This window comes from Furipterus horrens, unplaced genomic scaffold, assembly GCF_987537825.1.
Source record: "Furipterus horrens unplaced genomic scaffold, mFurHor1.1.pri manual_scaffold_9, whole genome shotgun sequence".
NCBI lineage: Eukaryota > Metazoa > Chordata > Mammalia > Chiroptera > Furipteridae > Furipterus > Furipterus horrens.
The window spans coordinates 15,857,585-15,869,866 of NW_028327179.1; the positions used below are offsets into that span (position 1 = coordinate 15,857,585).

The following is a 12,282-nucleotide window of genomic DNA, read 5'->3' on the forward strand; positions in this document are numbered from 1 at the left end:
TCTGTTTCCTTATTTTAAAATATGTATCTAATAAGAATCTGGAAGAATGCTGAGAGGCTTCAAGGAGAAACTGTATGTAAAGGAAAACTGTAAAGCTAAGTAAAAATGAAAGTGGTTATAATCAAGTTTACCTGACAAAAAGAAAGCAAACCATTTTCTTCAATCAGACAATGCTGAATTATCTTACTACCTCGAGGGTCTGGAACACCCAGGGCACAAAATTCATGCTTGCAGAACCAAGAAAAGAAGGAAGGAGGGCAGTTCCCAGACGTTTTCTCCTCAAGCTTGAGGAAATGCTTGGCCAAATTCACTCACTCTTTGAAAAAAGAAAAGATGAAAAAGGTCAGATCCCAAGCACCCAAGAAGGACTGGGGAAGATCTCAGGCTTCCAGAGTGTGCGCCTCTGTGAACTCATGACCACAGGGCTAAATAGGCTTTCAGTAGTGCCCAGCAAACCTGCTCCAATTTCAGGACATCCACCACTGTCTCCTCCCACCACCCCTCCCTACTCCAGGCCTTCCAATTTCCACCCAAATTACGTCTTCAGTCTCCACATCGGAACTCCAGGAAGTCTTCTTTCTGCCTTGGGTTAAATTAAGCCCCCTTGTTTTACACAACCGTGGCATCTATCCCAGCTTCAAATTTACGTTTGTTTGCATCATTATTATTGAACTTATTATCACCATTATTAAATAATGGCATTATTTGAATTCATTGTTAATTAAAATTTAATCAAACCAGTTACTAATTGCATTATTATTATATTTGTTTGCATCACTATTATGCTTATACCAATCATGTAGGAGGTGGCAGGCTCCCTCTGTAACCTCCAAGTCAGCAGGGACCTGTTTTTTGTTTAACCATGTGTTCCCAGGCCTAACACTTTGCCTGGCACATAGTAGGTGTCCAACCAGTATTCGTTAAATTAATCAGCATTCCTGAACTCTCGAACTCTTGGCTAAGTGGCGCTGGAGGCCTATGTGTACGATGGTTAGGAAAGGCCTTCTAAAGTTCCAGGGGCGTTTGCAACTATTTGCAAAGTGAACTCTAGCGAAATGTTTGGGGAGGCGGCACAGCCTTGCCCCTTTAACACAGCAAAACAAGACAAGCTCTAAAGCAGCCCTGCGGACAACCGCGGGCAGCAGGCGCTTGCGCTCCAGAGCACAGCCCGCAATAAACCCTGCAAACGTCCCGCGCGGAGCCCAATGTGCCAGCTGGAGGCTGCGCCGGGACTGCCTCCTTTCATTTCTCCCGCGCGAAACCCGGCCGGACGGCTCCACTCCCTCCCTCCGCTGCAGGGGGCACCTCAGCACCCCAAAACTGCTAATTGCCTCAAGCCGCGCCCATGTGCAGCCCCCTCTCGCGCCGTCTGAGAAGCAAAATTCCCTGGTCGCGAGGTTTGGGTCCGTGACCGAAGCCTCGCAGCCCTGCGCGGTGGCGCCAAATGGGCGGTGCCGCACGCTCCCCCTGTCCCGAGCGCCGAGTGCGCCCCTCCCCGGGCCCGCCAGAGCTTCGGACGCTGCGCGCGCGCGGCTGCGGGCGTACTCCGTGCGCCGGGCCGGGGCTGAGCCACGCTCCCGTGGCAGCGTGCTAAGAGGAGGCTGGATCCGGGTGGAAAAATGGAGTTGGCGACTCGCTCCCAGGTGAGGGTCGGGCCGCTTGCCGCAGCCCCGACGCCCCGACAGCCTGTCTTCCCTTTGCGCCCGGCCCTGCTCCCTGCCTTGGGCTGGAAACGTGGCCCTTGGCCGCCAAATTGTGGGTCGTGCGCGCCCAGTCCCGCGAACGCCTTAGTGGTCGCGCCTTGCAGGTGTGCGCAGTGGGTCACGGCTGTGCCAGCCGGATTGGAGAGCCTGGAGCATCCGCACTCGGGCCCAGGCCTGCGTCCAGGGTGGGTTTCCAGGGGTCACTGGCCTGTACGCTGCGGCCGCGACCCCCAGGAGTGAACGCATTTCGGCCGGAGGCAGCAGGAGCGCAGCGCTCGGGTTCGCTGCGCTCATGGAACCGGGGCTGGGGATGCGGAGCTTTTCTGGTGCCTCTCTCCCTCTTTTTCTTAAGAATTGCCACAGATAAGGAAGTGTTAGAAAAGAGCAATTTTTCTAAAAACCAGCCGAGAGTCAAACCAGTCCAACCTGGATAATGGAGTTTTGCTCTTGTATTTGTTCTAGAACTTTTGTAAACGTTTTCAAGGAATTTGTAACCACTTGGGGCGGGGTGGGGGTGGGGATGGCAACGTCATTAGGCCAAATTACAAAACAAAAAGCCCCAAGATCCCAAACTGTTTACATCGAACGACCCTAATTACCGCGTTAGGGTCTTAAGTAGCTTTTTAAAAATCTAACAAACATTTAAGAGTGAGTTACCCTCACGTTTCAGTGGGTACTGGGAATGTGAACATGGTTTCAGTTTTCTTTTTTACTTTTTAAAAGAGCTTTTCTGTGCTTTCTAGTAATGAGTGTTCATGTTTTTTTCAGAGGTAAGCAATAAACACTTAAAAAAAAAAAAGAACTAAAAATAAAACTTTTAGAAAGGGAAGGGAGCAGCTTGTGGGAGCCCGGGAGATGCTTAGTGTGAGGCGTTGGGTATTTTTCTTGCTTTTTGTGATCTCTGACTCACTGCTTCCACCTTCCCTTCGACTGGTGTTTTCCTCTTTTCTCCACCTGGGTGCTGGGTGTTGGCGTTGGGAGACTAGCAGAGCCAGCGGCAAGCGGCCCGGGTTGCCAGTGGTGCCTAGCCAGGTCACCTGGCCAGGTCTAGCTGCAAATTAAAGGTAGAGGCACTAACGGTCGCTTCGGCCATTTATGATAGTAATTTCTAAAAGGCTTCCTGAAAGTAGACATTGGAGAGAAATCTGTTGTGGATGTTTATAAGAAAGAGTAGTATTTTTTTAATTTCTCCAATGATGAGAGTAATTAAAAGCAAGAAAGACAAGCAGTAACTCAAGAAGGACTGAGACAGGGTTAGAATTTTTTTTTCCCCCCGTTGAACTTTACTAGATAATTAGTATCCTGGGCTTCTAAGAGGTTCCGGTTTCTCCAGGACTTAAACTTAACTTTGTGGAAGGAGCTCTGAGCCCCTTGGGAATTTCATCAGAAAGTGTATCTTGATCATATATCACTCTGCCTGAATCCTGTTCTGCCTGACTCGCTCCCACCACTTAATACACATAGTTCACACTCAGGAAGTTCAAAATGTCCCAGAATGGGTAGTCAGAAGTGAATAGCTCTAAAATGTTAAATACCATGTCGGGGTAAAATGCAAATTATATCTGTCTCATTATGCATCAATTAGGGTAAATTAGTATATATAAGATGATCAGGTGTTTTGTTTTTTTTTTGTTTTTCCTTTACTAAAGATCTCCTAATTGGCAGCACAAATTAAACTCTGTGAGGATTTTTCCAGTGGAAATGTTCCTGTTCATCATAATTTAAATGTGAGCAGATTATAGTTTCTTTAAATTAGTGACGAGTGTCTCTCTGGGGTGAGCCAGGTGACTGCAGATAAGAGCACTTAATGAACATTTCAGGCGCAGCAAGATGGTAAATCTGTGTGGGTCTACCCTGGGCCCCAGCCTTATGAGTACTGCCTGAAGCAGTATTAGTGCGCACCGCATGGAATAAGGATCAACTCAGTGTGCGGTGGGTTTTAATCTCACACATACAGTAAATAAAATTTCCATCCCTTGGAAAGCACAGAGGTGGAAGGGATTCCAACAAAGCCGCTTAGGCCTGATGTCATGAGCAGAGGGAACTAGGCAGGGAGGAGAAGAGAAGGTATTCATTTAAACTCTGAATTCCTTTCTAGCCTCTTTTCTTTGTGGAGGGTGGGGGTTGGGAACCTCACCAGTATGTGGGATTTGATGTCCTCTGACAGTGATCACATCTCCCACGGGCTGTAGTCCTTGTTGGGCTGACCACTGTGTCTTTGTGCTTTCATACTGAACGACAGGAATCCCAGCCAGTAAAGGCAAGGGCGGATCTGGTCCCATACTGAGAACGCTCACCGTGTAGCTTCTGGGACTGCAGGTGTGAGTGCCTCAGTGTCCTAGCCAAGAAACTGGGCGGCAGAAAGTCAGTGTTGCCCTTTAACTCTCTTCTCGCTCCAGGGTGCAGGTTGGACCCTTTGAGAAGGAAAGGATGCTAGGTGTTCTCACGAAGATGCATGTCGTGGACAGGGTAAAGGGACATTTTTTCCAGGTATTGACTCATAGCTACAGAGGGTGTACCCATCTGATTCTGTGGCTTAAACATTTGTGGCCCAAGCCCCAGAAGCTGGTCAGAGAGGGAGGTCATTGTGACTTCTTGGCAGGACAGCACAATGATTTGCCCCTTTATAGTTCTGTATTTAAAAAGGCCACCTGGTTGTTGTTTTTATGTTCTGTCTTATCAGTTTGAGAGCTGAACTTTTAGTGATCAGGAGCATCCTCAGAGAACGCAGAAATTCTGACCAGGACAGAAAACCATGAGGTAACTTAGGTGACTTAAAAATTTATGGATATTACACTAAATTAATGAAAAGACCAGTAGAGCCATTTGAATAGAATAGTCCAATCATGTTCATTTTAAACTGCTCTTGCGAGTTCTTCCTTTACCCATCAGCACTCTTTGAGTTACAGTTTAGAATTTTTACCTCCAAGATATAGTTTTGTTTTATAAAGACATAGCTTTATTCACCAAAGCAGAATTAATACAGACTGTTTAGGGGAGGGATAGAGATAAGAAAACGATAGTGGGACCGTTTTACTTCCTTTTTGTTTATGAAAAGCAGTGGTTTCTGGATGTTTTAAAATAGTACCACTCAGAAGTGTATTTGGTAAATATAGCTGAAGTTAACACACAGAAAAGTTTGACTTGCATAGTAAATATTAGTCCCCTCTGTGCAGTAAAAAGATGAGGTCTATCTGGAAGAAGTCCAGCCATTGTTAATATAACGAGAACGGTTTGCGCAACTTGGCAGTCAAGGCGAGTGGACTGGAATGCGCATGCGTGAAAAATCACGACTTCACTGTACTAGTCAGTGGGGACGGTAGAAGCTGTTGAGTTGAGCATGTGTGCTGTGTGGCCGTTGCATTCAGAATGACTGAAGGAGGAGAATAACGAACCTGCATCAGATTTTTTGTGTTAAGCTTGAACATTCCTCCGCGGAAACTACTCAGATGATTCAGAAGTCTGCAGCTGTGGGCAACTGGTGACTGGCAGCTTCATCAGGGCAACATGCTTGCTCATGCATCACATCTCATGCAGAGTCTTTTGGTGAAACATCAGATCACCCAGGTGACTCAGCCCCAGTTTGGCTCCTTGCGACTTATAGCTTTTCCCAAAACTGAAATCGCCTTTGAACGGGAAGAGGTTTCAGACTGTCGATGAGATTTCGGGAAATACGATGGGACAGCTGATGGCAACTGGGAGACCTGAGCGAGGTCCCAAGGTGCCTCCTTTGACGGGGACTGAAGCATCATTGTCCTATGTACAATGTTTCTTGGATACATGTCTTTTTCATATTACATGGCTGGATACTTTATGGACAGACCTCCTATCTTGTGAAGATAGAGTTGGAGTTCAAATAGTTGACGTTTTCTGCTTGTTTTTTTTCCCCATGATCATCAGCTCACATATTCTTTGAGCATCAGCTATGTGCTAGGTATCATATTAGTTATGGTGGAAGAAAGGAAGACTCTGCCTTTCCTGCCTTTGCCGGAGCCCAGCTGGCCCCTGCTCTGTGCTGTGGGGACTTCCGTGGCCTTTGGTTTGCAGGGTGGGAAATGTTAAGAGCCATCTTTCCCAACCACCTCCCCATTCCCCCACCCAAGGAAACTTATCATTTCCTTTTAAAAGCCAGGTTGTGCTAGGTAGGTACTTAAGGTTATCAGAATTAATCCTTCCTAGTTCTTTGAAGTAGGTTATATTATCCGCATTTTAAAGATAAGGTAAAATGGAGCAGTTAGCTTCAGGCAACCGGCAAGGAAGGAGCTGAGCTAGGATTCTGTCCCCAGAGCCATTGGCCAGACTCTCGCCTCTGCAATCACAGGACCTTGGCAGGTTACCAAATTTTCACTGAAATAATTTTACGAGGATAGTGCCACCGAGATGATCAAGGACATGCCCAGGATAATGTATTTCAGTGAAAATGTGAGGGGGTGTCATGAGTTTTTTTTCTCATGATACCTGTGCTCCTCCCTCTAACTGGGGGGGCCAGGTATTAACAGTCAGTAGCCAGTCTGGTTCATTTTTAGGAATTGGACAGGATTTCTTGGATACTGTCTGCAAATGTTAGTTTTGGAATATGAATAAGATCCACCAAGCTTTTACATAAAAATGACTTTCTGTGAATTTTGTATTGTGCAAGTAATAGCATGTAAAGATGAGCTGAAATGAAACACTGGCCTCTGCTCTACCTACCCTGCTGTCTGGGTCTCATTTTCTAAGTAGTTTCCATTCAGTGGCTGTGTTCAGTCACCATTTTTGCGTGACTTTTATAGCAGTGGTTCTCAACCTTCCTCATGCCGCGACTTTTTAATACAGTTCCTCCTGTTGTGGTGACCCCCAACCGTAAAATTATTTTCATTGCTACTTCATAACTGTAACTTTGCTATGCTACTGTTATGAATCGTAATGTAAATATCTGATATGCAGGATGTATTTTCATTGTTACAAATTGAACATAATTAAAGCATAGTGATTAATCACAAAAACTATGTAATTATATATGTGTTTTCCGATGGTCTTAGGCAACCCCTGTGAAAGGGTCGTTCGACCCCCAAAGGGGTCGCGGACCCACAGGTTGAGAACCGCTGTTTTATAGTATGATGGCGACTTGAATTCTGTCTTTCATGCCTTCGATAGTATTCTTCTCAGCAGCTTGGAGGTCTTGATAGTTTTTATTTTTAATGACTTTCATTGAGTAGATATGTATTTTATGTTGAAAAATCTTTTCTTTATTAAAGGAATTTTGTAGTAAGTATCTTTGAGATATAGTACCTGTTAGGGTGGTGGGTGATGCAGGCGATGAAAGATTTCACAAAGGGAAGAAAGTGTGGAGAATAAAGTTTTTATTCACTCTCCAGAAAAGGAGAGGGGCGTGGTGTAGAGAGAGACACCAGCATGGAGGGGTGGGAGCTTTGAGCTTCTATTGAATTATAATTACATTAAACAAAGGGTGGGAGGGGTTGCTGTGGTGAGAGACCCCTGGACTGTCGGGGGTGTTGTAACAGGAGGCTAGTTTGTTCCTATGTTATGTTCTGTCTGTGGCGTTGGGGAGCGGTTAGTTCTGTTCTTGCTTTCCAATAATTTCTAGTCCTGGGGACAAGCTCAGAAGAGTAAAGTGGCAGTCACGTTTAACAAGGTCATCGGCCTGCTTGGCAAATGGCGCCACAGTAGCAAATGGCGTTGGCTTTGTCCTTTCATCCCCCCTCTGGTTTTCAAATGGATTTATGCTTAATGACCTGGCCGGTTCTGGTTCTGGGGAGTAGGGACGAAAATCTCTTCTGTAACTACTTGAGGCAGGCCAGGGGTGTGGAGCTCTCCCTGCTTGTGGGTGCAGGTGTGGGTCACTAAGGAGAAGAGGATGGAATGGGACAGCCGGAAAGCGAGAGCTGTGGCCGGAGGCCGTTTGTGTGGGGCATCTCCCAGAGCCTGGACACACTGTTGAATGAAGGGTATGAGATATCTGAGGAGACATGGCCTAAAAACAATAAAGAAAAAGGCTGCTGTAGTTCATAGGAAGGGAATGAGCCAGGACCACCAGGACCAGGTAATTGGCATAGTAGTCGGTTAATTCTCTGTGGCTCACACTGTATAAGTAGTTCTCAGTGATTTCAAGTCAAAGGATGAAAGGGAAAAAATGAAACAGCTCGAAAGAAAACTAGCAAAAGCTAGGACTCAGACAGTTTATGGGTAACAATTGGACATTGTGATTTCTGTTGAAACAATTTCCCTAAAATCACCCTCATTTTATCAAAGAGATTGCATGTAAGTCCAGTTTCAATTTGGCCTGATTATTTGCATGAACACAAGAAGAAGAGTAATTGATTATATAGGCTGTTTTAAATCTGCTTTGCTGGAACGTCACAAGGAACCCTCAGACTGAGCTTTAGTCCGCACTTCAGGGCAAAGAAGCCATGCCACACAGTTGCCATCTGGCTTTGCCTGAAATACCTTTAAGTTTGGGTGGATTCCTGAAGTTTTGAGGTCCCCAAAATGTCTTGAGGTTCCTTCCTTGCCACCTTTCAGGAAAGCAACCTTCGTTCCTTACCTGGAAAGACTGCATGAACCACATGACCAAGCAAAGAACCAGGCTGCTTCTCCAAGGGGCTCTTACTGGCTTCAAAAGCCCATCTTAATTCCTGAAGGCTTTCTGGTGACATCCAGAGGCCAGACATGACTCTGTCGATTATGACATTTCAGACAGAGACTTGGTTAATAAAACCACATTTGGAAACTGGTGCTATTATAAACAGAATAGGTTCTCATTGGACTTATACAAACATATTGCCATGGAAATATACTCACTCATTACAAGTTGTTTAATTCTGGAGGGATTAGGGAGAAAAATATACATGTTTTCAATATTGCTTATGAGGATATAACTTCACAGATTGTTCTAGGAAAAAAGTTTTCTTATATCTGGAAAACAAAGATTTAAAATTAGCCATATTTTGAACAGAGTCATAAGAATGACAGTTATCTTTAGTTCATTCAGTCCCATATAACGAGTTTTGTTTGTTTTAACTATTTACCAGTTTTCCATGAATCCAGTTATTCCTTAGGGTTCTATAAACTTCCATTTACTTTAAAGATATGACCTACATAGATATCTGTAGTTTAGAGTAAGTCTTTTTCATGAATCTATTCAAAGATACATTTGCAAATGCAAGTAAGTAAAACTGACTTCATAAATGATCAAATTTAAATGCCATGGTTATAGATTCAATTAAAATGCAATTGATAACTTTGCTTCTTTGTAAAATATACTTCAAGATAACAGTTTATTGATAAGTAATAATTACTATGAAATGACATAAAAGAACAATATAAATCCCATATTTTTAGATTTAACACACTATCTGTTTAGCAAAGCTTTCCATGTACTTGAGCATATTAAATAGGCCTAATTTGTTCAAAAACTTTTATAAGGACAGAGAATAAATCTTTGAGTTATTCCAGGGGCTTATTGAAATAACTCAGTCATTTCTCAGATTTTTTTAAATTTAAGCTTTTGGAAGGTTGTCATATTTAATCAAAAGGTAACAACATAAACTTTTTGTAAAAGACACATTTTTTGGTAATAACCCTAAAAGACACTGATTAACCTTAAAACTGATTTTAATATCAAATATTTTGTCCAGAACATAGGATCCTGCTTAATTTATATAAGTACTTAATGTTTTTAGGCCAATAAAATATTACACCCTAGTTATACCCTCCAGAGACCGAAAATGCACCACATGTAACACACAGACAAACACATACTGTGTAAAGACCACGCATTTGAAGACTGAACACAAACACTATACACATAATTTGAATGGCTGATTTTTGTAGAGAAAGCATAAGATTTCTTAATTTGCTTTTGACACCTTTTAAGAAGGCTGGAAAGGGGATGGAATATCCTAAATACCAAGCAAGAAGACCTGGTTAGACTCAGTAAAAGCTTTAAGGACTGTTAATGAGTGGTGGAAATAAAGTCTGACTCCAAGGAGTCTAGCAGCAGGGAAGAGTCTGAGCGGGGTTGCTTTGGCCCCTGAAAGGTTAGAAACCTGATAACAGGAGGTATATGCTCCAGGTGGAGGACCGGAAGTTAAAGTCCACACCAGCAGAGAAATGCAGAGAGATAGATGTGTTTACCTTGTGCCTGAGGGCCACCTTACCAATGATGAGAGCACCAGCCAGATGCCCTGGGAATGGATTTAACCCACTCAGACAGGGGACTCAATAGAAAGCCCACTTGAGAGCCACACTGGTGGTGAGAGAGACCATGTCGGAGAGAGAAGGCCCGTTTGACCCACGAATGTGTTTACCCCGTACCCTGAAGGTGGCCTTACCAATGACCAGAGCGCCAAACGAAGGGGAAGGAATGGGTCCTTTTGAATGTCAGGGCTATCGGTCCTGACTCACTGGACCCTGTGTCCCAGGTGTCACCTGGGGATGGTCGTGTAGGGTGACTTGGTGTCTAGAGGGCAGCCTTACCTTCTATCTCAGCATTGACAAAACGCATCTTGATGAAGGATTATTCCACAGCTGGCAGGTAGGTTTCCCCACACTGCTGAGGGCAAGAGAAAGTGTAATGGAAACAACTCCAGGTGCTGCCAGAGTCACAGAATGTCACCAGAGGGAAAGTAAGTGGACGAAGGGGCACTGGAACCTGAGGTTTCTTTCTTCACAAATGTAAAGCTTTCACAACCGTCACAAACCTTTCTGTCACTTTCACAAACTTTCTTATCCTTCTAGAAATAACCATCTTGTATTAGAATAACTCAGTTTTAATCCCTGTCCTTCAAAATTGCATCTCCATTCCTTATACCTTTTATTACTAAAACTGTACAAACTTTTTCCACCTTAATTTGAACATTTAACTTTTAGAAACCTCAGTTTCCAATGATAAAAACGCAAGCGACTGGCACTCCCGAGATTGACTTTTATGAACACATTTCATGACCTTTAGAAACATAGGTCCCTCTGTTGGCAAACACACTCTCGCTTTCAAGAAACACACTTCCAATAACGCACAGACATTTCATCTACAGCTCCAAATCCACGCTACAGCCTCTTTGTAATAAAAAGCCAAAAGCAGGTCTAGCAGTCTGTGTTTCGGTATTTCATGTTATTTTAAAACACCTAGATGTTCGATAACCTTTTAGAATTTATTAATTTAGAAAGAAACAGGCGAAATAAATTGATTTGCTCAGTTATAGCTGAGGTTTTCCCTTTTTGATAAGAATTATCATCCCCAAATTTGTATTTTAAAAGATGGTTTAGGAGTTCTTGAAGAAGACCAGGTATCTGCATTTCAACAATGTAGGGAAAGAAAAGCATACTTCTCCTAGAAGGAGACTTTGGTTTCATCAGGTGAAGGGGTGGAAAAGTGGCTTAAGTTTAAAATGCCACTTTTTTCTCTGTATTGAGAGGCAGACTCAATTTTTCCCAGGATTTAGCAGCTCTGAGGTCTCCAGGAGGAGAATATAGAGTGTTTTACAGTCTGGGAGGACAGTGAGATTTTCTCCCTCTTTGCACCCTTGTTTTTACTTAAGTGGGCACAGTGGAGTCAAACCTAATTCGAAAAGGCAGTTGAATGCAGGACTTGGATTAGGCAGATTAGGAATAGTGTCACCCCAGCTGGGTAATATTGATTGAAAGAGCATGGCCTTAAGTAAGGATTAAGTGCCGCTCAGCTGGAAAACAAATACAGCAATTACTCTGTAGCAAGACAGACACCAGTGGGGGAGGGGAGGAGTGGTAGAGGGAGGCGCATTTGAACGAGGAGGCAAAGTTAGGAGAAAGGGGCCTAGAACCCCTGCTGGAGGTTAAAATCTTGTCTCCTCCTTGAGAACTAAACCTAAGGAGGGCATCCAAGTGGCGACAGTAAAGGTCAAGTTGGAGGATAGTATTATAGCTGAGATCCATTCATGGGCCTCACAATAGAACACTGGGACACAGGACTTCAGCCGCAAAGTGAGGTGTTTCTTTATTCACGGGTCTGCAGAACCGAGCGCAGCCAGCCAAAGGCATGTGCGTGTGAAGTAGACAAAGAAAACTGGTTTTATAACTAATGGGATTAGCTCCCCTCCTCTCTCCTTTTCCCATTTCTCAATTATTGGTTAATACAGGTACACAATCTAATGTGATTAACTATCTCAAGGTGTAATTAACTAAGGGTAGTCTAGTTACAGGTCTCTCTCCAACTTATTTGCAGAGTTATCTAGCTACATCTTCCCATTTTTATGTGTTTGGAGATGACAGTCTTTCTCCTTTTGATCCCAGAGATATGTGTGCGGAGCTGTGGAATGAATGTCATTTCCTGGTCCCTTTTCCGTGATTCATCTGTTAGTTATCTCCTACTGGTTTGAGAATCACTGGCTGCTTTGTCCCTTACAGGGATGAGAACAAACTGGGGGGAGGGTAGCGTTGAGAAGGGTGTCCCCCAACTCAAATGACCTAAAGGCCTGTTGCCAGAGCTGAGCATCCTCAAGCTTGAGGGCAGACGGAACATGAGGTTCCGCCTCAGAGTCTGGCACCCCTGGGCCCCAACAGCAGACTGAACTAGCAGGGAGATGGCTGGAGGCATCCCTCC

General features: G+C 44.1%; 1 protein-coding gene across 3 annotated transcripts in view; it reads left to right on the forward strand.

The window, feature by feature from the left end:
* Nucleotides 1–1,492: 1,492 nt before the first annotated feature.
* CDCA7L (cell division cycle associated 7 like) overlaps nt 1,493–12,282 on the forward strand; it is a 36,160-nt gene continuing 25,370 nt past the window's right edge. For 2 of the 3 annotated variants that reach the window (XM_090287123.1, XM_090287124.1), the window contains exon 1: nt 1,493–1,643. In XM_090287123.1, coding sequence (XP_090143249.1) covers nt 1,620–1,643 — 24 coding nt within the window. In that variant the 5' untranslated portion in view covers nt 1,493–1,619. The remainder of the gene's footprint in view (nt 1,644–12,282) is intronic. The other variant, XM_090287122.1, reaches the window with a different exon arrangement.